Here is a 24,138-nt window from a genome sequence, read left to right as displayed (position 1 = left end):
AATTAATAGTTGAAAATCGAATGGGAGGTAGTTATTTTCGAGAGAAACAAAACTAAACGGTTAAAAAGCAAACAGCAGCCAGGCGCGGGAAATGTCCTGTGGCAGCAGACAAATAAGTGCTTCTACTGAAGTGATCCGAGCACCAGTTCAGGTTGGCTAGATTGATGGGGAAATTAACAATGCCGCTCACCCCCGAAAGGCTTGTGAGTTGGAAGAAGAAAGAGAGGGGGGCTTAGAATCAAAAGTACTGAATCAATATGTTGACTTGTGACAAGATATAAAAGGACTTGAGACTGAAGATTGGAGTACACTGAATGAATAAAGAGATGCTGTGAGAAGTTTTCTTTGGTTGGATATTTGCTACTGTTCTTTTCCTCAGTGTTATACTTAGCAATGACATTTCTCCTCTGTCTTTGTATAGAAACAGAAAGGCAATACTAGTCTACAGATCTGTGATTGGTCAATTCATTTTTAATAGGTTCAGAGGGCCAGGTGGCATTAATTACACCTAGAGGTGACTGGAGCATATTAATATTGATCTCGCTGGATGTTTCTGGTATAGTCCATCGCTGAGGTGTGCATTGAAAAGTGGGGGAAGGACCCAGTGTCAATATCATCAAAACTGAGAGAGATGTTCAAGGTCCAGCTTATCTCCTTTGAGGGGGTTATGTTTTTTGTTCGGTTTGTTAGTTTCAGATTTTTTGTCTATTTGTCAGTAGGAAACTATTGGCCCGGATGTCAACCAACTTGGGTGAAGGGTGTAGCATTGTCCAGACAAGAAGCGATTACATTTCAGAGCTAGTCCTTATCACCAACTGATATAACCATTGCTTTTCACTTATGGAAAAGCCTTAGCGGTAGTCTACGATCTTGAAGTACCCTGCTAGTGTCCATTTCATAAGTCAAATGCGCTGTCCTGAATGTGGCCGAGATGTTGAGATATTAGACTTTAATATTTATTTTACGCCTTATTCTCTGCCTTTATTATTTACTGAAGTATTTCATATAATATCTCTGTTGGGAGGAGTGTCGGTGGTGAAGTGTGGTGGCAGGAAGTTTTAAACAGGATTGCGGCAGTGAACCAATCAATATAGTGGTGCTAGAATTCTGCAAAATGTTGCTGAAATAGCAGGCAAGAGCAAAATACGTATTTATCTTTATTTAAAATCACCTCTGATTGCCTTTTGGCTTTACTTGAAATGTATTGCCTATTATGTGATTGTGTCAAGCCATGGTTCACACACATTCAACTCCGAGCATTTTGGTACCACTTAAGGATGTATCAACAAAGCCGATGGTGCATTTTGCCTGGTGACCTGAATGGAATGGCCACCAATTGTCTTTAGTTGATACAAATCTATTAGAATTGCTTTGAATGTCCCTGTAACTGATCCCAGTAATCAGCTTATGCTTTGTTTGTATTGTTATTGATTTTAGTGACTCACTGCTGTCTGCCTCAAAATAGATAGTTATGACTTTGCAAAGGGATCACTTTGAACAGGGGCTGGGGTGGTCTAGTCCGACCCATTGATTCAGAATAAAAGTGACCTGGGTGTACTATTGATTTGAACTGGTTGGAGAAGTACACTTTTGCATAAAGTGGACAAAGCTTTTAGTTTGACAATTTGGATAGAGAGACAAATAAAGACCGACTAAAACTTCTCATGTGGCTATTCACACAAGCAAGACAGTAGGAAAATGGCAGAACCAAAACAAATGATCAAGATGCAAGAAGTTGAATTTGTTTGTTCCCTGGGCTTGAGCCCCACTGTCTGTACAACTGATACTTGGCGTAGCCGGGGAAAGGGTTCAGAAAGGAAGATTTGGGACCAGCTGAGATGCCAGGCTGTCCCCATGCTCGATTATGGAGATGGGAGATAAAGTCAGATACTTGTCTAATGATTATCTATTGTCTTTCCTCCCATTTGACTCGTTGCAAAACAAAGCCAACCTATTAAAGCAAGTATTGAGTGGAGAAGAAAAGATTTTAACAGAGATATTGACATCAGTGCTACCGTTTCCCCCCCGCCTCTGCTAAACAAGGCCTGTTTCTTGGCTTGGAAGTGGCTGAACAAAGGGGTTAGCTCAATGAATGCACATGATTGCAATCAGTGTTGGGTGCAACGCGTTACAAAAGTAACAGAGTTACAGTAATGTATTACTTTTCGCTGTAACACAGTAATATAACGCATTACTTTGAAATGTTGGTAATATAATACCCGTTTGAATTCTCAGTAACGTAGTTACAACACATTTTACCCCAAAATGATGTGGTGTTTTGTTTCTGAGAATTCACAAACATCGCGAGACATTCCGACACCAGAGAAACAATTTAGTAAGGTGGTTAAGAGGGCTGCAGAAACAGATTCAAAATTGAGAGATGCTTGCTCACAATGCAGAGCTGCAGGTCCGGAGAAAAAGAAAAAAAAAAGACATGAGTGCGTGCAGGCCGAAGCAACAGAAGGTAACTTTCTCTCGGGCTGCATGCGTCTTGAACCCCGAGAAGTTAAGAGGCTTGTTGCGGAGTGTTGAAGAAATGCAGCCTCCGTCCTTTGTGGAATCGCCGGCTTTTAAAAAGCTTGTCAGCAAATCCCCGTTAACACACCGTGGACAAGGTGAGCTAACGCTGCCATAGAGACTTGTTCATATACAGCAGGTCACAGAGCCGTGCAGAGGCTCCACTAACATGTTATTAATAACAAACAGAGACGTCATGTGACCGGTATCACATATTATTCAGCCCACTTAAACGGAGCATGGGTTTAATTTCTAGCTCTTTTCCTAATGTTCAGCATGTACTGCCAGATAGATAGATAGCTTTAATTAATGAGCTGCAATAAACTACATTTTAGCATTTAAAGCCATACCTTTTGCGGTTATTTTGGTGAAAGTAACTCAAAGTAACGCAAAAGTAGTGTAACGCATTACAGCTCAGAGACAGAAATAATGTAATGTAACTTATTACTTTAAAAAGACGGTAATAAGTGATATGTACTGTATTACATTGTGAAAGTAACTTGCCCAACACTGATTGCAATGCAATAAATACATAACATGAAGGGGTCTCCAACATGCTGTGAACTCAGGCCAATGACATAATAGGAGGTTTTATAAATAACTGCCAGTGGGAACTTTCTTCATTTCAATTTCATCAACTTTACCAATTAAGATCAGTTTACCTGGCATAAGGAGTTATTTGATGCCTTTGGAAAGAGTTTTATAATAGTATCTGGGCTCTGGAAGGAGGATTTTGTGGGGAAAAAACATGATGATGTCCTGACTTGGTGGTATACCTAATAGGCATATATAGAACCAGGTAGGAAGAAGAGAACACAATATACCAGTAAGTTGCATGAGTGCAAGTGAAGGATCCAGAGTGTTTTCTTTTCTGAGTTTGTCTCTTGCAGCCCCCAACTTTCAAGTATAGCATGCAAAAGGCGATGACCAATCACAGTTGTTTTGATTTCTTCACACATAAACAAACACTGGCCAGCAGAGACTTGCAAGGTAATGCCACGCAATTTCTAGCCATGCTGTGTGGTGCCCCGCGGTGCTTTGCTCCATTCGATGAGCCAGCATGAAGCATGAATCAATATGGATTAACACTCTGCACGAAGCTATCTACTGATTCCTCCTCATTGCGGATTGAAGAAAAAAGTATGCACTTAATATGCTGGATTTCAGATTTCCCCCCTTGCGAATCATAGTGGAAAAGCAAAGAGTGGAGATAAACTGACCCTGGATAAAGGGCCATCATGACACTAAAGGAAATCGCCAAGGCCACGCCCGCCTCTCGTCACCCGTCGGGCATACCCATCAAGCCGCATGGCGGGTGGGCTGGAATCAACTCCTCATTTCACCTGCCACACCTAGACTGATTGTCACACACATGAGCACACACACTCATACACATACAGTGTGCAATGACAGGCCTGGCGGTAGGCCTCCACCCCCATGGCAGTGGTGGGCCCCCTGCAGCGCTCAGCAGGACACCACAGATTATCCCAGTAGTCGCAGACAGTCACAGAATGTTAATCCCCAACCATCTATTCTACTGTACTGTTAAATCTGGATCTTCCACTCAATCGCTCCTTCTCCTTAACTCCACTCTTCCTTTATCCATCACTTTCCATCCTCCTTTAAAACCCAGCTAAAATCTCCCCCCCAAATTCCCAGCTCCATCTCCTTTTCAATCAAGTGCTTTTAACCCAATCCTCTTCACCACTCCTAAAATCAGTTGATCCTACTGGAAAGAGACAAGGCCTCATCCCTATTCTCTCTTATCCTTCCTCTTCGCTCCAGGCCCGGGCCTCGCTATCAGCCTCGCATTGATCTTCTCATCCCCAAGAAAACAAAACACCAATCAGCCTGTCATAATCACTCTGCTGGAGGAGGAAGCGCTGAACGCCAAGCACAGCTGCTACATGTTGATGTAGAGACAGTGGAAAAGCAGACAGGGCAGCAAAGGGTGGATCAGTTTGTTTTTTTGATGAACATGTGCTCGATTGGTTCTATTTTAAGAATGTGTGAAAAAAGCGACCATGAAGGTTTATTAACTACACAGTTGATTCCATTCTGTTAATCATGATACTGATTCTCATTTCTTTTTTATTTGTGCGCTGGAACAATAAAGTGACAGCTGCTGGAAGAGTTCCTTCTAAAAAATACACATAACAACCTCTGAATGATATCTGGTCTCCCACAGCTTCCCCTCACTATTCACTCTCATTTGCTCTCGTAAAAGTTGCCCTCTACTGTTGGGACTTTTTTTACTACTTGTCCCGCAGGATTTTTCTTCCGGACAGTATGGCTGCTAACTTCCAAATAATAAATTCAGTTTGTGATCTGTCAGCAGTCTCCAGACTGTTACCCCTGTCGTACTTGTTCTTTGTTGTCATGCAAACCATGGATTGCAAACTTTATGTCTTCACATACCTCAGCATATTCCACTGCGGGCGATCTGGCAGATCCAATAAATCTCCAACTGAAATGTTTGCAGTGATGCATTTAGCCTTGCATTAACCACTTGAACTGTAGATTTTCCCTTTAAATATACCCTTTAATAGCTTTTTGAGTCACGTAAATCAATTTTTCCGGCACTGTTTGATGCCATCCGATTATAATTGGTATCTGCTTGTACCAGATGTTCATTCTGGCTAAATCAAACACATTCAGGAACATGTTTAAATCCAAAATGCCACTATTTATGGAAGCTTCATTGCAATAATTGGAGACATTTTGCACTGGACAGTTAGTAATAATGGACATGCCAACAGAACTGCAAGGGCGAAGCAGTTAACACTCACTGACTAATTTATATAAATATCTGATTGATAGACTTACACTTACAGTACATTTCTCGGCTCCTTTACTGGCTCTTACGCATTTTTAATTGGTCGATATCACCTTGATACTACAAAAGGAAGAATGCCAAACAAAAGCCAGTCAACATTGTAAAACTCAGATCTATTTTTCTATTCATCGTGAAATTCAAGGAATTTCAGATACTCCTGAATTGGCTATGAAATCTACCCACATACTGCTTTTCTTCAACCATATTATTTAATTTATCCATTTCATCGCGCTACCATACCTTACATCATTTCATCCAATGGTGGCATTCATCAGTTTTATAACATCGATTCTGCATTGCTGAGGCTTGGTTCTCGTCCCAGATTTCTCACGATGTACACTATTCATAGTCTAGAATACAATATCTAGTGCTTTAAGATTATGTGTTGATCTTCATTTCATTTCTTACACCGTGCCAGCTTTAAGGTGTGAGAATTCAAACTCACGTATCTATGAGTATGAGAACACTTTTTTTCAATGAATGTTTTATTGTCACTTGTAATACCTTATGTTGAAATAAGACCAAGAGCCTTTCCCATAGGCGATGTTTAAGATTGGGAGGAAGTCACCATTATGTCCCCCATTGGTTTGTGGACTGTGGTTTTGAAGCATCAAATAAGTGCTTGGTGACTGACATCTTGATTTTTTTGCAACCAGAAGAGAGGGTGGGGCGTTTTAAAACCAAATACTAAACAATACATTTAAAGGCAACCTAGATGTACTATTAACTTCCATGAACGGACTACTAATACTAATGTGAGCGGTTTGAAGATCTAAGACGGAAATATACGCCAATCACAAAGCAGACCCACCAAAAAACATATCCTGCTTTATTTTCTATTTTACTTTCAATGGGACTATGTTCAAATTGTGATGTGTCAAAAAAGGCATTACACTAGCATTTGAAACCATTACCTCAATGCAAAATACATTCCCGGGGCAATTAGTCAAGTGAAAAGTTGGTTCATTTTCTCATAGACCTCTATATAATTAGACTAATTTATGACTCATAGGATACCTCATGGTCTATTTACAGCTGTTGAGACTATTCACATAGAATTATAGACCTCGACGTCTAGGCACTTAAAGAAAGGTCAGAGTGTCATCAAAGTCATTGGAATCAACTGTCTGAGCAGCATGGACATCTGTCCACATTGGCCTGGCATCTCAAACCTAAAGTTGTTGAGATATTTCTTGTCTGAACAAAGTTGTGGACCAACCAATGAATCAACACAGCCATTATTAGATGGTCTTAATAAAGGTTGATATAATATTAGCATAAATCAATCACACAACAAAAGCTGTATCGCCATCTGCTACTTATCACTTAAAAGGTCTCACAATTAAAAAGTAAACATGAAGCAAACATAGAAAAGTGGGGGAGTATTCAATTAGTCAAAAACATTGGATGGCCGAACCAATGTATGAATAGATAATGGTTAGTTGATGTACCAGTAATGGCTGTTCTTTGCACTTATGTGTACCAAGCACCAGCACTACTGCCTGTCTGCCAGTTCAGAAGATTAATGATGGTGTAGCCTGATGTCCTCTACAGTCACTAGTGGGTTGTAAATCATTCTTTGTAAAGGTGACATGTGACTTTGATTTCCGTTTGAATGTTTGACCCGTTTGATAGCTCAGTAATTGTTGTATCAAATTCGATACTTTGGCTAAGGCTGTCATTTAGATAGAAATTGGATAAATGTTAGCTGGTTATTGTAGATACAGATGTGTATGTCTGCTTAATATCTAAAGGGGCCCTATTATGCTTTCAGGGTTTCACCTTTCCTTAATTTTGTTATATAGGTTTTTGTGCATGTAAACGGTCTGCAAAGGCTAAAATCCTAAAGTTCTCTCTACCACACACTCCCCCCTTGACCTAAATGCCTCCAGTGCACTCCTTTGTTTACTTCCCTAACATAGTGGCATCACTATGTAACACTCACACTGCTATTGGCTAGCACTCCAACACATCGTACCTGATAAGAGGCAGGAAATCTCAAAGCATTGACCAATAACAACATAGCCGGCCTGCTGACCAATCAGAGCAGACTGGGCTCTGGTTTCAGACAGAGGGTGAAGAGGTGCCGCAGCACAGACAGTATGAGAAAAATAAAGAGCTTTCTGAACATAAAAGCATGTAAACATGTCACAGCAGAGGCACAAAATACAATTATGAACCTGAAAATGAGCATGATTCATCGTAAATGACACCTTACTTTCCAGAAAGAACTTAATGTTCCTTATTTCAATTTGGGAACAGAAACTTAGAAATAAATTTAGAAAGCCTGTGGTGTCAGCCAGGGTAACTCTTGTTTGAAATTGAAAGCTGCTGAAGAGCTAGAAAGTTCAATTGTACCAGAAAATGAAATACAGCTTTAATAATTGCAGAAGTGGTAGTGGTAAAAGAATAAGAGCTTTTTATTAGCACAGTTGTCAGGTTTTGGCTATTGATAGTTCTCTATCTTATCAGTATCAGTGAAAAACTGTGAGCTTTATCATCTACGACACATCTTAGGTAAATTACATTTCTAAATTGAGTGCGCACCTTTTATCCAAAAGCTTTCACTAAAATGACTTCACTGTACATTGAAGGAAATGCATCAGAAAATTGTAGCACTTAGAATGTTATTGTATACTGTATATATGCTGTAAGGCAAATACAATATATTTCAAGGCTTTCTTTTCAAAAGGACATTGTGGATATTTACTCACCAGATACCAAGGAGATGAAGCACAGCAAATACTATATTTCTGATGTGTTACCACAGACAGAAAGTAATAATATAAGGCATACAGGGAAATTAACAACATCAGTAAATATCAGCTGTGATAACTTTGCCTCATAAAAGTATTCTAATTGAACCAAGAGAGCAACGTCAGAATTTATATTATAATTTCTCTCAAAAGTGCAATTAGGTTTATTATACATACTTGTTATGTGTTGCTCCGAATAAATCAAAGCTATTTAAGCTACTTTATATATATATACAGTGGTATGCAAAAGTTTGGGCACCCCTCTGAGATTTCATGACAATTTGCTTTTCCTTTATAATAGAAGATCACAGCAACAACATTTGTTTTCCTACAAAGATGTAGACGTTTTAGTGTTTTCCAGACCAAAATTCTTAGGGTAGCATTACATAGTTTTATTATAATAAAATAAAATGCAAAAAATGGGATGTGCAAAAGTTTGGGCACCCTTATAAATAGCATTCATTTCAACACCTGTACGGATTTATAGCTGACAGGTTGCTGCACAAAATTGCTTTGATTAGCTCATTAGACCTTCAATTACAAAGACAGGTGGAACCAATCATGAAAAAGGCTATTTAACATAGGTAATAGCTGGCTGTGCCTGGCCTAGGTTCTTTCTTAGGGAGTGGCAAGATGGGGACCTCAAAACAACTCTCCACTGACCTGAAAGCTAAGATAATCCAACATTATAAATTAGGAGAAGGGTACAAAAAATTATCTGACAGGTTTAAACTGTCTGTCTCCACAGTCAGAAACGTAGTTGTGAAATGGAAGGCCACAGGAACAGTCCGTGTGAAGGAAAGATGTGGTAGGCCGACAAAAATAGGGGAAAGGCACAGGCGAAGGATGGTGAAAATGGTCACAGAGAAGCCACAGACCACCTCCAGAGAACTACAACAACATCTGGCTGCTGATGGTGTAGTTGTTCACCGTTCCACAATCCAGCGTACTTTGCACCAGGAAGAGCTCATTGGAAGGGTGATGTGCAAAAAGCCTTTCCTGAGTGTTAATCACAAGAAGAGTCGCATGAGGTATGCAAAAGCACATCTGGACAAGCCAGAAGCATTTTGGAACAAAATACTGTGGTCAGATGAGACCAAGATTGAGTTATTTGGTCATAACATGAACAGGTATGCATGGCGAAAAAAACACACTGCATTCAATGAAAAGAACTTGTTGCCCACTGTAAAATTTGGTGGAGGATCTATCATGTTATGGGGCTGTGTGGCTAGCACAGGTACTGGAAAACTTGTTAAAGTTGAGGGCCACATGAATTCCTTACAGTACCAGGAGATTCTTGACAAGAATGTTCTAGAGTCAGTCACAAAGTTGAAGCTACGCCGGGGTTGGATTTTTCAGCAGGACAATGATCCTAAGCACCGATCAAAATCCACCAAGGAATTCATGCAGAAGCACAGGTACAATGTTCTGGAATGGCCATCCCAGTCCCCAGACCTTAACATCATTGAAAATGTATGGATTTATTTGAAGAAGGCTGTCCATGCACGGAGGCCAAGAAACCTGACTGAACTGGAGACGTTTTGTGTGGAAGAATGGGCCAAAATACCACCTGCCAGGCTTAAGGGACTTGTCTGTGGCTACAGGAGGCGTCTACAGGCCGTTATTGCAGCAAAAGGAGGCAATACTAAATATTAATGGAATTATTTCTTAGGGGTGCCCAAATTTATGCACATGCCTATTTTTGTTTGAATGCACATAAACATGTTTCTGTTTGACCAATAAAAGTTATTTCACTACTGAGATGTTTCTGTTACCATAAGGTATAACATATGTTAAAATGAAGTTGCTGCTTCAAAAGCTCAGCAAGTGACAAACTGATGCAGTGGTTTTCCTAAGGGGTGCCCAAACTTTTGCATACCACTGTATATATATATATATACATATATATATGTATATGTATGTATGTATGTATGTATATGTATGCATGACTTAATTTACTGTACATGTGTCCCTGTAACTGCTCTGAACCTGAAGCAACCTCTTTCTTTTTATTCAAAAGTGTTAAATAGCAGATTAACCTTTAAAGGATCCTACCACCTGTGCTCCGTTAACTCCTCAGCTCATTATTGCCACGCACATGACTGTTTCACTTTGTTTATATTCACTTCAGGGCCTTGACCTGACGCCTAAGATGTTCATAATGTATACAACCAACTCTATTACACACACCACACGGCACTGAAAATAACCTTCACCTCCTTACGCGCGCACGCGCACAGCACGCACGCGCGCGCACACACACACACACACACACACACACACACACACACACACACACACACAGGTGTATTTCGCTTCTTCTGGTCTACACACTCCCTCTCACTCGCATCTCTCATTCCACGAATGAAAACTGATGAAAACTCCAAAGCCAAATAACGCAAACATTAACACTAATTCACGCTCATAGAGACAAACAATCTCCAAAACACGAGTAAATACGGCTGAGTTTCCGGTAGTGGAGGAGGGAGGAAAAAGAAAGAACGCACCCTCTGGGAAATTTTCTCTGATCAAGTGCAAAGAGATTAACCAGTTGGACTAGTGCTAATGAACAGGAGATCCTAATGAAAGGAGCTCGTAAATGCAGATGAGGCATATGAAACAGAACAATGGCTGGCTTGTATCAGATGAAAACACATGAGAAATGTACAGAAAGCAATTATTTTACCATCCTTTTTCTCAACCTAACGCCAAATACCTGACAAGATTAAACAAAGGGCAGCAGGAAATGTAATGTTTCATTACAACAATTACGGTAATATGCGCAATTTTGGAAAAAAGAGCAAGCCTTTGAGTCGACTCGGGGATTGTTTTGTACTCTCAGCTGGAGACTGGTTAGACGCTATTACACTGTGTGCAACAGCCTCTTTCATAAAAGAAAAACATCAACTTATAGACAAAACAGCAAATCAGGCACAGACAAATGGAGCAAAGGGCACAAAAGCACATCAAACACAATCACGCACAAGCCTAAGGTGGGGCCGAGTAATCTGAGAGAGGCTACAGTCAGACGTGACTTACTGATTACAAAGTCCCCAAATGGATCCTCATCCTCCTCATCATCTAGGTAAGCTGAAGGAGGGGCAATTGAGAAAAAAGAAAGAAAAAAGCAGGAGAGAAACAAACATAAATACAAAATCAAGAGAGAAAGCATGAGTAAAAACCAAACTGGAAAAGAAAAGCACAATCAAACGTTAAAGAAATCCAAAGTAAATATGATGTATGGTTAAAGACACACAAAAATAAGGTGAATCTGGCCTCCTGACTTCCCATCATGCACCTTTTTTCCTCATTCCTTCCCTCAATCTGATACCCCCGGCCTTCATTAGGAAGCAAAACGCTGACCATTAAACTACAAAAGTAGTTTCAGCTGCATGCAGAGGAAAATATGATCACTCATAATTGGCTGGAGAATTCTCAATTTGCTCTCAGTGCTCCTTCTCTCCCTCCCTCTCTCCCTTTCGCCTCTCTTTCTCTGGCAGGTCTGAAGACAGCATGAGAGGCCATTACGGCTAACTAAATTCCCTATTAGGGCGGCAGAATGGTCGTCAGCAAGTTACAAATCCGACGCCAATGATATTCCAAACTCTCCTGCTACTTTCATCTACCTGATAATAACACTGTTAGTATGGGAGGGCCTTCGCTGCAGATGCAACTGCTGCATTTTTACACTGAGAAACGCACAAAAACATATTTTTTTTCCAAAGCCGTCGTTGTTATGTTTTATGTGAAAACCCCCCCTTCATCTCTCCCTTTGTGCTTATTCACTGTTCGTGTTTCCCTCTTCTTCTTCTCTCTATCATTCCAGGCTCCCTCCCTTTAATGTGAGTTAGCATCCATCTACTGTGATCAATATCCCAGGCTTTTATTAAACACTGCTCTTATGCATCTCTGTTTGTGTGTGTGTGTAGCCATCTTCCCGTGTGTGTCTGTCCGTTTCTGTGTTCATTCAGTCAACCCATGTCTTTATTTAGTCAGAAACACGCAATGAGGTTTCATGTTTTGATTCATTGTCAAGTGTGTGAACACGTATGTTGAAACACCAAACTTTATTGATCTTGTCCGTGGGCGTTTTTCAAAGAATCGGGCCTAACCCAAAGACGGACACTTACAGATGCACGTGTGTGTGTAAGTGTGTGTTGCAATCTTGCTCAATCCTGAGTGCATAGCTTTTACTGCATGGACAAAAAGTCCTTGAACCAGTGAGTGAAGCATGCAGCCTCGCACACACACATTTGCTCGCACTCACAGTGGTGTGTGTTTGTGAAAGCGAGCTGTCAGTGCTGCTCTCACACACCATTCATCACAAGCTACTAATTCTGTTAGACCATTGTCGAGCCTTTCGCACCCCACGTTGCTCTCTGAAAACTCAATCAGAGGCTAATGCCCCCAACCCTGCTAACACACACGCGCACACAGGCTCTCACTCTCAGTTTCTTACTCACACACACACTCTCAGAGACCCTGAGGGGACAGCAGTGGTCTTGGGGGACCCCACCAGTCCAACTCTATAAGTGCTGCTGGAATTTGATCGACAGGAGCGGCATTGGCCGAGTTACTGGCGCTGAGAGTGGCAGAAAAAAAAGCTCTTACAATCACTGTGTGACATATAATTATAACATGTATTCCAAAAGTATAGAGCTTTTTATTCACACTCAAAATGATCATGATTAAACATTATCTTAATTTACCTTGATTGCAAGACAGTCTTCTGTGCGCTCCGCACTGAAAACTCCCTAAAGTAACAACACATCGGCTGACTTGGTTGATTCGCTTTTGATTTATGGTGGGATTGGTTTGGTACATTAAAAAAGAATAAAGAGGACTGCGCGGGTTCAGGCACTCTGCCACCTGTGCTAGCAGATTTGATTAGTTAATCAGGAATCACTTTGCCCAATGCGGCTTTTATAAAGCATAATTACATCTCCAGCTACCGAAAAAAAAAAAAAAAAAAAATGTTTGACTGCAGATGTTTTAAGTGGTGTTTAAAAGTTTTTCTGCTTTGTCAAAAAAATCCAATTAACATAAAGTTTAACCAACACAAACCAGCTTCTAACAGTGCAGAAAAAACCTCCAATAAAGAAGTGATGGAAACTAGGCAATTGAGCATGCCCGGATTGGCGGCAGGGTTAGGCAGAAAGGCCAGACTAAATTTAGCGCTACCTTTTCATTCTCTAATTAGGAGATTAATACATCCTGTCACACGCGTCACAATACTAGCCTATGATTTATTATCCAGTCGACCAGATGGAGAGATTGAGCTGGAGGAGGATATCGCAGCTTATCAGCATTCATGTGTGACTGGGCGGGGCCTCGGCTGTGGAGGGAGCAGGCCAGTGTCCATGTTCATAAAGTCGGCCATATGAGGAGATTTATTGATGGGGAAACAAAGTTGAAGTTGAATTAGATTCTGCCTGTTTCCTTAACAGACAGCTCTTTTTATGAGACACAGAGGCATATGGGGCCACACACACATAAGCATGTGTAAAGCACAGGACTATGGATTGTGGCCATAAAGCCTGCCCCGGGCTTAAGGTTTAAATCAATGTCAAAGCCTGATCTTATTTCATCTAATGCATGTTTTAATCATTCTCGCTCCTGATCAATGCAGTTTGGATGCAGTCATCAGGCACTGCTGTGGGAATTTACAAGCGCTCCTATTCTCCCGCCCGTGTTTCCAGACGGACGTTTTACGAGGCGGTGCACAGTGTGACAGTAAATCTCTTCCTCCACTTTGCCAAAATGAAATCTCTCAATGCCGCTCTCTATGCCCATATTTGTTTGTCTCACTGTGCTGCTTGCGCAAACGAAACTCGGATTGGCTGTGCCAAGTCAACGTTCTACTCTCTTTATTTTAATAGTGTCTGGAAGGGGCAATAAAAGGAAAGTGTCTTTATTCAATACTTGACAATAAAGCTGGATGTAGGGGAAAAATCCCTGAGTTGCATTTAGGAAACTCATTTAACAGGTTTTACATACTTGTAGGTAATTGGAATTCAGCAGTAAATGAAAAAAACAAATGAAACATAATTACAGAGTTTTAGTTTAGAAAGTGATTTACAGGTGCCAGAGGGCTGCAGGGGAGACAGCTACACATTTCTAGATAAGTAACTTCACGTTTTAGTCAGGTGCTAACGTATGTCTGCTGTTCTCTGGGTGTTTTAAAAGTCATGTTGTTTGTTTGCAGGCATGTTTATTTTTTAATCACTGGAATCACACTTTAATTAGATTATCATATTGTACTAACATTCATTTACAAATTGTGCCTTTCCTAATTTAGGAAAAAGCAGGTTGAAACCATTTCTCTCCCTCTGCCCAGTGGAAACTCACACACTCCTATAGCCTGGTCCTGTATGTACTGTATCAATGAAGAACAATAACTTGCAGAAACAGAGCAATATTCACAGTTCTCTTTTACCAGTGTTGTGATTTATCTACATTAGGTTTGTATGTAGTGCTAATTGTGTTGAGACTAGCAAAGGCACCAGGCTCAGTCACTGACGACTGCTATCTATCCAAAGGATAACACTCTTTAATTTGTTATCGACTCAGGTTGTTTGTTTTTTCAGACTTTTCAAGTCCTGCAGAATCAAACACTTTACAACAGAACGTGTACTTAGGCAACCTGAAATATGGAAAATAAAGTCTTTCTAATTTGTAGGTCAACTTCAAGTTCATTTGTAGTTCATTCATTATTTTTTAAAATAAATATATAATTAAGTAAGGAAAGTAAAAGGAATGAGGAAAAAAGTGAATGTACCCAGGAATGACTCTGCAGCCAGTTGCCCTGTTGACACAAAAACAAGCACTCAAATAATACTTTCCCTGAGGGTTTTGATAGCTGTCACCGTGTCTCTGGGCTTTCTATTTTGGTAATGCAATCTGCAGTAGGGCACACGTGCACCTTCATTCTCGTGTACGCTCCTGCCCTGAAGGGGAACCCTAGACCCACAAACTGACACCTGTCAGTCACGCCGGCGAGATGCACTGACAGAAGCATAACGAGAGACGTTGAGAGGCGCAGCGTGATCCAAGACAAGACAGAAGAAGGAGCTTGAAAGATGAAGACGAAAAGGTGGGAGAGGAGGGAGATAAAGAAGAGAAGGTGGAGGAGGAGAAGCAAGTGGAGGTGAGACTTCAGAAGCTTGTTAGAGACGCGGCGAGATGAGATTGGGGCTGTTTGGTGTTTTAGCACGTCATCGTCTTTTTGATTTGTTAGCATGTGTTTATGATGTTGTTTCTCTGTCTACCTCTGTCAATCTCTATTATTAGACCCTCAGATCCTCTTCCTGCTGTTTTGACACTCCCGTTGCTCCTATTTCACACTTGCACACGTACAGGGTTTAGGCTCAATCACACCGTGGAGAGACAGAGTAGCATATAGAAAGACAATGACAGACTCTGTAACAAATATATACGCGCCTTTGCAAATGCAGCCACCGCACTGCTCGGGGCACTCGTGCTGGTTAGGTCTGGTGGGAGAGAAATCTTCCAGGCTTCCGGGTGCTTTGAGGTATGACGTGCCTGCAGTATCAGATTTTCCTTTTGCAGGAGCGAAGGATGAAATTTCCTCATTCAGAGCAACTAAATAACTAACAAATTGACTTGATCAGACACACACACACACACACACACACACACACACACACACACACACACACACACACACACACACACACACACACACACACACACACACACACACACACACACACACACACACACACACACACACACACACACACACACACCTGGTGCTTTTATCCAGCTGACGCGCTGCCTCTGATCTCTTCACGCTGGCAGAGACAGCGATACAGACGCCTGATCTAAATCTCCGGTCTGTGAAACCATGAGACGAGCCCAAAAGTGCCGGTGGTTCCCTCTGAACACCTTGATAGAGAAGGCAAACTTGAAGTGTTGCATTCCACTGAATTGACTTTGATTTGACACGTTCTGCAATATGAATCAACACTCAAGTAGATGTTTAGACCCTGTCGGAGCCCAGGCGTATATGAAATACCATTGAAAAAGTGTCCTTTTTGTTTGGGAAAAACGTTTGATCTTCCCAACAATCAACCCTCGGTGACATACTGCAGGCTAAGGATAATCGCTATGTAGCGCAGGATTAAGAAGCTAATTTTGTAAGGTCTGGAATTGCTGGCAAAGGAGCGCTCAATGGCGTTCTGCTGGCCCTGAGACAGAGAGAGCGAGAGCGGTGTGTCTTCGACTGATATCTGCGGTTTCCAGATTAGCTTGGTAATTAACCACAAAGCAATTATCGGGTGGTGGGATGAGAGGCGCGTCTCGGGGAAGGTGTTTCTTGATGTGTTTAATAGGTGTTGAGTAGTTTGATCAGTCCACAGAAGTTGTTTCTGATTTCAAGGCCCACAGTCCAAAGGAGGTTGATCCACGGCTGATATGTGTTTCTGTCGAGAATTCAATTAATTAGACTGTTACTTTTCCTTCCATCTACTTTTCATTAACCTCCATTGACACTTCGGCGAAGATCCCGCGCAGGTTTAACACGGCGTAGGGATTAACACGGAAATTGGGAAGCTGCCAGTAAACAAAGTTGCCGGAAGAGGAAGTTTCCCCTGGGGACATCCGATCTCACACTCGCTTTGAGATTCAAAGACATCTTCTCTCCGACTGCCTCTCTTATCTTGTGTTGGATCACAAAAGAATCCAAAAGAATCCAAAAGAATCTCAAAGATTTGACTTGACAGATCAGTTGTGAGATCTTGGGAGATAAGTGGTAGAATATGATAGAGTTAGAGGGCTTTGTATAAGTGCTATTGATGATAAGGATGGGTCTCTGGGGGAGGGGGGGGGGGGTCCAACTACTGTTCTTCAGATCAGAAACAGACTCGATCAATAAATCCAACTCACTCGCAATTAATAAAAAGGCTGTCTGTTTTAAAGGTGGTCTGAAGATTTCTACATTATCAACAAACCTTTAGGATCTCTTAAGAAATTGAAAATCATTCTAAATCAGTCCATACTCTCCCTGATTTCTTGTCAGTTCGTCAAGTCTAACACCCTCCCTTTTCCTTAAACCAATGGGCTTGTAATTTGACAAACACATCTTTCAAGAGTCCTACCTGACTCGTCGTCAGACTTGTTGTCATTCTCAGAGTCGGTGAGGGTGAGCGCAGAGTTCTCGCGACTGGACACTCCTGAGCTGCGACGGGACTTAACCTGTCCTTGTCCGGCCCACAGCTGGATGGCTCGCTCTGGAGACAGCGGCCCCTCGGGGTCCGAGTCAGCATCAGAGCCAGCGCTGAGGGAGTACCCCCTCTGGAGGAGGGCCAGGTCAGGACAGTAGGGAACGGCGGCGGGGTGCGGAGGGGGAGTCGGCTCGCAGACTCCAAGCTCAGCCAGGGTGAAGTTCCCCCCTGCGAGGGAGAAAGCGGAGTTACATTGGGCGGGTGTGGGGATTGGTATAAGTAAAAGGCAGTAAATGGAGACAAACAAACACACATACGCGTGTCTCGAGCAAACAAACCCACAATCACACGCAGAGAAGCGAACTAATTATGAAACTACGGAGGCGGAGGCTGAAAATTGGTCTTTGTTGAGGCAGGCAGGAGGGGGAGAGATGACGCAGCGTGAATCAGGCAGAAACTACAAACTAGCTGCTGGAAGGAATATGTACCGGCCTGCAGGCCTGTTAAAGCTGGCTTAGAGGACCTGCCTGCCTCGCTTTACTGCCCCGCATTGGCATTCATGAGGTGTTGATGTGAGATCAAAGAGCTGTTCACTTGAGGCCTCTCATACTGTAGTGGAGCTGCTTTGCTGCCTTCTGGGTTTGATCATCTCCCCACCTAGTTGCCAGCACACGCCGGACCCCGGGCTCCCTGAATATACTGCAGTCTGCTCCAATACCGGCCCCACTGCCTAACACTCTCCCCCTCAAGGAAAACCCACTCGTCACTTCCAAAATAAATATATAAAATTATCCAAATTAAAGCACATCAAAGGAGATCAATAAACAGTGCTGCAGCCCAATTAAATCCTAGCTGAGGAAAAAGCAATTAAGGAAAAAGGCATGCTCAACCAATTTATTCTCTATACTAATTAAAAGAGTATTGTGGATGCAATCGCTCACCATCAGCTGTTGGGGTAAAGGGATCGGGGGGAAAACAGTTGTGATTCACTTCATTAGCGGTTTGGGAGGGAGAGGAATGGAAGAGGCGAGTGAGGAGAGGATGGCATTGTGACGGCACACTGCGCTGGGAATCACACAGCTGTGTGACTGGGTTAACTGTGACTCATCAGGCGTACGGACGCAATCAGACTGAGAGGTATTAAACAGATGAAAATCGTCTGCTGGATCTTCACTGCTCCTCTTCACAGCCTCTTTTTGAAAACTCCGGAGTGGCTGAAAGTAATGAGGAGAGAGAGAGAGGGCCTAAAAGGAAACGGGGGAGTGTTGATAGGCTCTATACTTCTACTCAGACAAACAGATGGACTGGACTAGAGAGCGGAGAAAGCCAATAACTCCACAGGTGGATTCAGCTTCTACGGGCTACAGCTCGCCAAGCATCAATCCAGCTATGGAGGCACCAGAGCGCCGCAAGACATCAGGGAATATTACCCATCCTCTTCTTCTGTGCTTCTTTGTCTTTGCCTCCCACTTATCAGAAAAGATCACAAAAAGAAGTTTCTTTACTTTACAGTCAGGGGAATTTTACAATGAGTTGGAAATGTACACCACAGCACTATAATGGGCAGGATCTAACTCTAGTGATGAACCCATACCTGAGATGAAGTATCGTAGGAGGACGGGAGAGAACTCCAGGAGGCCTGAGAGAGCAGAGCACATGGCTTCTTTAACATCAGCGAACAAATCCTGCTGTAAAATTAACAGCTCGCTAGAAAAGAGTCTACTCCACAAAGAATGTTTTATGCAAATCATCCCATTCGACTACAGCGACAATAACGGGAACACAAACACATCTTCTAATCTAAACAAACACTACATGGAAGCAAGATCAAGGTGTGTGTGTGTGTGTGTGTGTGTGTGTGTGTAACATGTCTAATGTTACATCCCAAAAGTGACAACTCTGTACAATTAACATGCCATAACCAGTGATTCCATATGCAAAATCCAATCACTCGTTACCACAATGAGCTGTATAGACACAGCCAAAGCAATCTATTCAAAGAAAGATGGATTAGGGCGTTGGGTTTAAGAAGACAAAACATCTATCTCAGTTATTCCACAAATAGAAAACCAATTGCATGTTTGTTGTATGATAGTTTGACAGATGTGGAGGCAAAATGTGGCGCTGCATTCTAATCAGATCAATGCCTTTCTCTTGCTACTCCACTGCTGCCATTCTTAAACTTACACTGCGCATTAATGTGTGTGTTGAGCCCTGAGCGGCTTCCACAGCTGCTTCGAGCTGAGCGCATCTGCGCCTGTTCATTGTGTACATTCTGACATGTACGTTTGACATGTACTAATAGAGTAGAAGACATAATATTTAAGATGGAAAGGAATAAAACATGTGAAAGAAAGATGCAATAAGGCGTTTCAGCGCACGTGGAACCAAATACAAGATGTACAAGAAAGTGCTGTTTGTGATTAATCTATTTCAACTGAAAATGGGTCTGTGCTCTTTGAGATAGGAACATGTTTGTAGATCTGCATCAGACTTCTATAGAGCCATACAGTAGCAGCATGATAGGGGACGCTTCCTTGAACCGGAGTGAATGGCAACAAAGGCAGTAAAACCGCATGAAATGTGAGCGAGCATGAGGGAAAGAAAGAGAGAAAAGGGTATACTGGCTGTAAGTAACTACACGATAGAATGCAAGGCTGTTTTCCAGCCTACAGAATATATGAGATGAACAATATAACTCAATCAGTATATCCAAATGAAAAGTATTACCAACGAAAGACCTGAACAAAAATAGAATTAGCAAATTAGTTAAAATCGACAAATAGGAGCACTTTTTTATTCATTCACGTACCATCTTTAACTGTAACAGGTAGGTGCTAGAAATAATTACATGCTAGGATAACAGAACACTATGGTTAGGTTTTGTAAGCTTACAATGTTAGTTAAGCTTTTACTACAGTACTACAGTTTAGGATTAATAAAGCACTATGCTAGGTTTAGGTTAGGGTTAGCGTTAGATTCTTTGTTATGGACACAAAAACAAAACATTTAGTAGTGTCGTGGACAGTCGTGCACAGTCGTGCACAGTAGTGGACAGTCGTTGACAGTCGCAGGCAACGCACGTTACCTTCGGTTAGGTAATAGGAACGGGTTTCTTGTGCTGAAGTCCAACATTTTGCAAACCAGATGGACTTGATACAAATCAGTCGGCTTTTTCAGCATTTCGGACTGTTTCTTAAACGGCCAATGGTTTTTAAAGACATGGTCAGGGCCTTTGTAATTTTGCGGAACTGACTTCCTGCTTTGCCACTTTGACGTAAACATGTGTTGCTTTGGGGCACGTGTACACTTTTTCTTGCAATGGTGTTTTTCTCCAATGAGCATAAAACAGTACTGGGAACCATGTGGCCTAAACAATGCGACTCTAGTTTCCTGCACCTGCTATGCATCATCATTTGGAGTATTCATGCGACGCACGTTGTTTCTCTGAGAAACAAGTGACACAGGGGAGAAGGAAGCATCTTGTTGGAACTCCAACACAATAGTGCGAGTGGGATTGGCATTTGCAGTGATCCATTAAACCACATGTACTTCCCTTGATAAAACTCATTATGGATGTGTGTGGGAGCGAATGTGTACAATGTTGCCGGGTGTGTGTGTACGAGCTTTAGTGTTTGTGAGTAGACAGCTTTGTGGGATAGAGGGGCCTATCATTAAAAAATCATTTGTGCTTGTTAGCGGTTTGACAGGCAAAGTATAGGCAGCAGGACTCTGCATTATGCTGGTTGACTTTCCCTCACCCCACTGAGTAATTCTGTATAGGATATAAAACAGGCGGAACGTGTGGGCTTCAACGGCAGCAATTACGTGGCTTTTTCCAGATCCAATAGTTTACACTGCAGGCCACCCTCGGACATGCCATTTTGATCTTTTGAGCGAGCGGCAGTACGGAACAATTTCTGATTTGCCCTGAAGTGCTGAACTAGTGAACTGATTTGCTCCTGGGTGGAGGATGCATCACAATCAAGAAGGAAATGCTACTGTGCACGGCAGGCTAACACAGCAATCCCAGGAAAAGACTGAAATTACTGTTAATAACAGCAAAAAGCCTTATTTTCTTGCCACGGCTAACAACATGCTAAAATGGATGGCTAATAGCAGTAAAAAAAAAAAAGAAAATCATTTCTTAATATTTTCCATTTTCATTTGCCTCCAATTGAGAACTCATCTGCATTGCACTTTAGTATCCCTAAGAAAAAAAATGAATTCCTCTGTTGTGTTTTCTTTTCTGTGAATTACTAAGGCAATACAACACACATATACAGTATATTCTTTCCTAATAATCGAGAGCCAAAGTGAAGATTTGTTTCAACAGATGTAGGAGAAAGAAAGAGACAGCTGAGACGGCGAATGATTGACATGACAGAGTAGAGACAATATGGTAGTTTTTGATGATCTATTGAAATATATTTTGAACACACTGAGATGTTTGTGAGGGTCATTTGACGACTTCAAAATGAAAATTGCAATAGTTTTTTAGTTGCAATGTCGACAACTAATATCAGTGGTGCCATTATTTTATTAGATTATTTGATTCCTTTATTGTCCTTGCACACAAGTACAACGAAATTGAGTAGCAATCCTGACGGTGCACTCACACACAGCAAACAGCAATCGTGCAAAATATATATATAACAAAACAACAACAAAAACTATACAAAGCAAATGGACACACTAATGATACGACACAATAACTTCTATCATTGGCAGCGAGATATTACTTCACTTCAGGATATTGCACATTCCGACTTGCAGTGGCCTTATGTACAGTAGTGCAGTTGGAATATATACATAAGGTGCAGATTAAATTAAGAGTAGAATTCCATCATCAGTGTTGTCAGTATTTGGCAGTATTCAGTTCTCGTATGGCTCTGGAGTAGAAGCTGTTCTTAAGTCTGTTTGTTCGTGATTTGATGGACCTGAAGCGTCTGCCAGAGGGCAGCAGGTCAAACAAATGATGTCCAGGGTGGGATGGGTCTTTCAGTATGTTGGCTACTCTACTGAGGCAGCGAGAGCTGAATAAATCCTCCAAAGAGGGCATTGAGCAGCCGATGATCTTCTGTGCGGTATTGATGACCCTCTGAAGGGCTCCCCTGTCCGTTGCTGAGCAGCTGGCATACCATGCAGAGACACAGTACGTTAGCACACTCTCGATGGAGCAGCGGAAGAAGGACACCAGCAGCTTCTCCTCAGGTCGTTTTTCCTGAGAATCCTCAGGAAGTAGAGTCGCTGTTGTGTCTTCTTGACTACTGTGGTGGTGTTGGTAGTCCAGGAGAGATCTTCAATGATGTGCATTCCCAGGAACGTGAAAACAGGCACCCTGTCCACACAATCCCCGTTGATGTATAGTGGATCGGGGTCTGCACTATTCTTCCGAAAGTCTATTAGAATTTATTTTGTTTTTGAGGAGTTCAAGTGGAGGTTGTTCTCTGAACACCACGCTGCCAGTCTTTGGACTTCATCCCTGTGGGCTGTCTCGTCTCCTCCTGAGATAAGTCCAACCACAGTTGTGTCGTCCGCAAACTTGATGATGGTATTGGTGGGATGGGTGTGGGGCACAGTCATGGGTATAAACGGTGTAGAGAAGGGGGCTCAACACACAGCCCTGGGGGGTGCCGGTACTGAGTGTAAGGGTGGAGGAGAGGTGGGGCCCTAGTCTAAAAGTCTGGGGGCGTTTTGTCAGAAAGTCCTTAATCCACTGACAGATGGATTGGGGAAGACCTAAGTCAGTACGTTTAGTGACCAGTCTGCCCGAGCTTACGGTGTTAAAGGCAGAGCTAAAGTCTATGAAGAGCATCCTCACATAGCTACCCTGGTGTTCAAGGTGGGTCATTGCAGTGTGAAGAGCAGTGGCGATGGCATTCTCTGTAGACCTATTCGCTCTGTAGGCAAACTGGTATGGGTCGAAGGTGGATGGGAGGCTGGCTTTGATGTACTGCAAAAAATCATTTCTTCATATTTTCCATTTTCATTTGCCTCCAATTGTGAACTCATCTGCATTGCACTTTAGTATCCCTAAGAAAAAACATGAATTCCTCTGTTGTGTTTTCTTTTCTGTGAATTAGTAAGGCAATTCAACACACACATATATTCTTTTCTAATAATCGAGAGCCTAAGTGAAGATTTGTTTCAACAGATGTAGGAGAAAGAAAGAGACAGGTAAGGTGGCGAATGATTGACATGACAGAGTAGAGACAATATGGTAGTTTTTGATGATCTATTGAAATATATTTTGAACACACACTGAGATGTTTGTGAGGGTCATTTGACGACTTCAAAATGAAAATTGCAATTGTTTAACTAATATCAGTGGTGCCATGATGTGTGTCACACTCAATAAATTGATGTATTGGTTTTTGTAAGATTCTCCCCTGCTTGTTTGGTCATTGCTGCAAAATTACACCACAGTTGCGCTGCATCCATTTCTACTACAGTTCTTTTCAATACTTGTTTGTTGATATGAAAAGAAATGTCTTCTCCGGTTCTATTCGTATATACCCAATTTTAAGGGGGGTGAAATGTTCCTGCTTTCAAATCCCACCTGTAGCTCTCTTGACCGTCTGTAATCTGTCACTGTCTCTCATCCTAGACGCTCTGCACAAGAAAAAGTGCGTTTTAAGAAGTCACCATTGAGCTGCTCAGTGTGCTACTGAAAAATATAGGACAGAGAACCAGAGATGGGCTGTAAAAGTGAAGACGAGAATAGGGAATACAACTGTTGTTTTAATTAGTTCCACTCGTTTATTTACCTAACTATTGCAAAACTCTTTTCCTAGCTGTTTTCACACACAGGCATTACGGAAAAGAGCCTCATAACATAAAT

The 24,138-nt window shown here is 41.9% G+C and overlaps 1 protein-coding gene across 2 annotated transcripts in view; it reads right to left on the bottom strand.

Annotated features, from left to right (window-relative positions):
• tenm2a (teneurin transmembrane protein 2a) overlaps positions 1–24,138 on the bottom strand; it is a 158,835-nt gene that overhangs the window by 119,763 nt on the left and 14,934 nt on the right. For both annotated transcript variants that reach the window (XM_063876845.1, XM_063876846.1), the window contains exon 2: positions 17,229–17,522. In XM_063876845.1, coding sequence (XP_063732915.1) covers positions 17,229–17,522 — 294 coding nt within the window. The remainder of the gene's footprint in view (positions 1–17,228; positions 17,523–24,138) is intronic.

The sequence above is a fragment of the Eleginops maclovinus genome, chromosome 23 (assembly GCF_036324505.1).
Source record: "Eleginops maclovinus isolate JMC-PN-2008 ecotype Puerto Natales chromosome 23, JC_Emac_rtc_rv5, whole genome shotgun sequence".
NCBI lineage: Eukaryota > Metazoa > Chordata > Actinopteri > Perciformes > Eleginopidae > Eleginops > Eleginops maclovinus.
The sequence above is the reverse complement of the archived record's forward strand: the minus strand, read 5'-3'. Positions and strand labels throughout refer to the sequence as shown.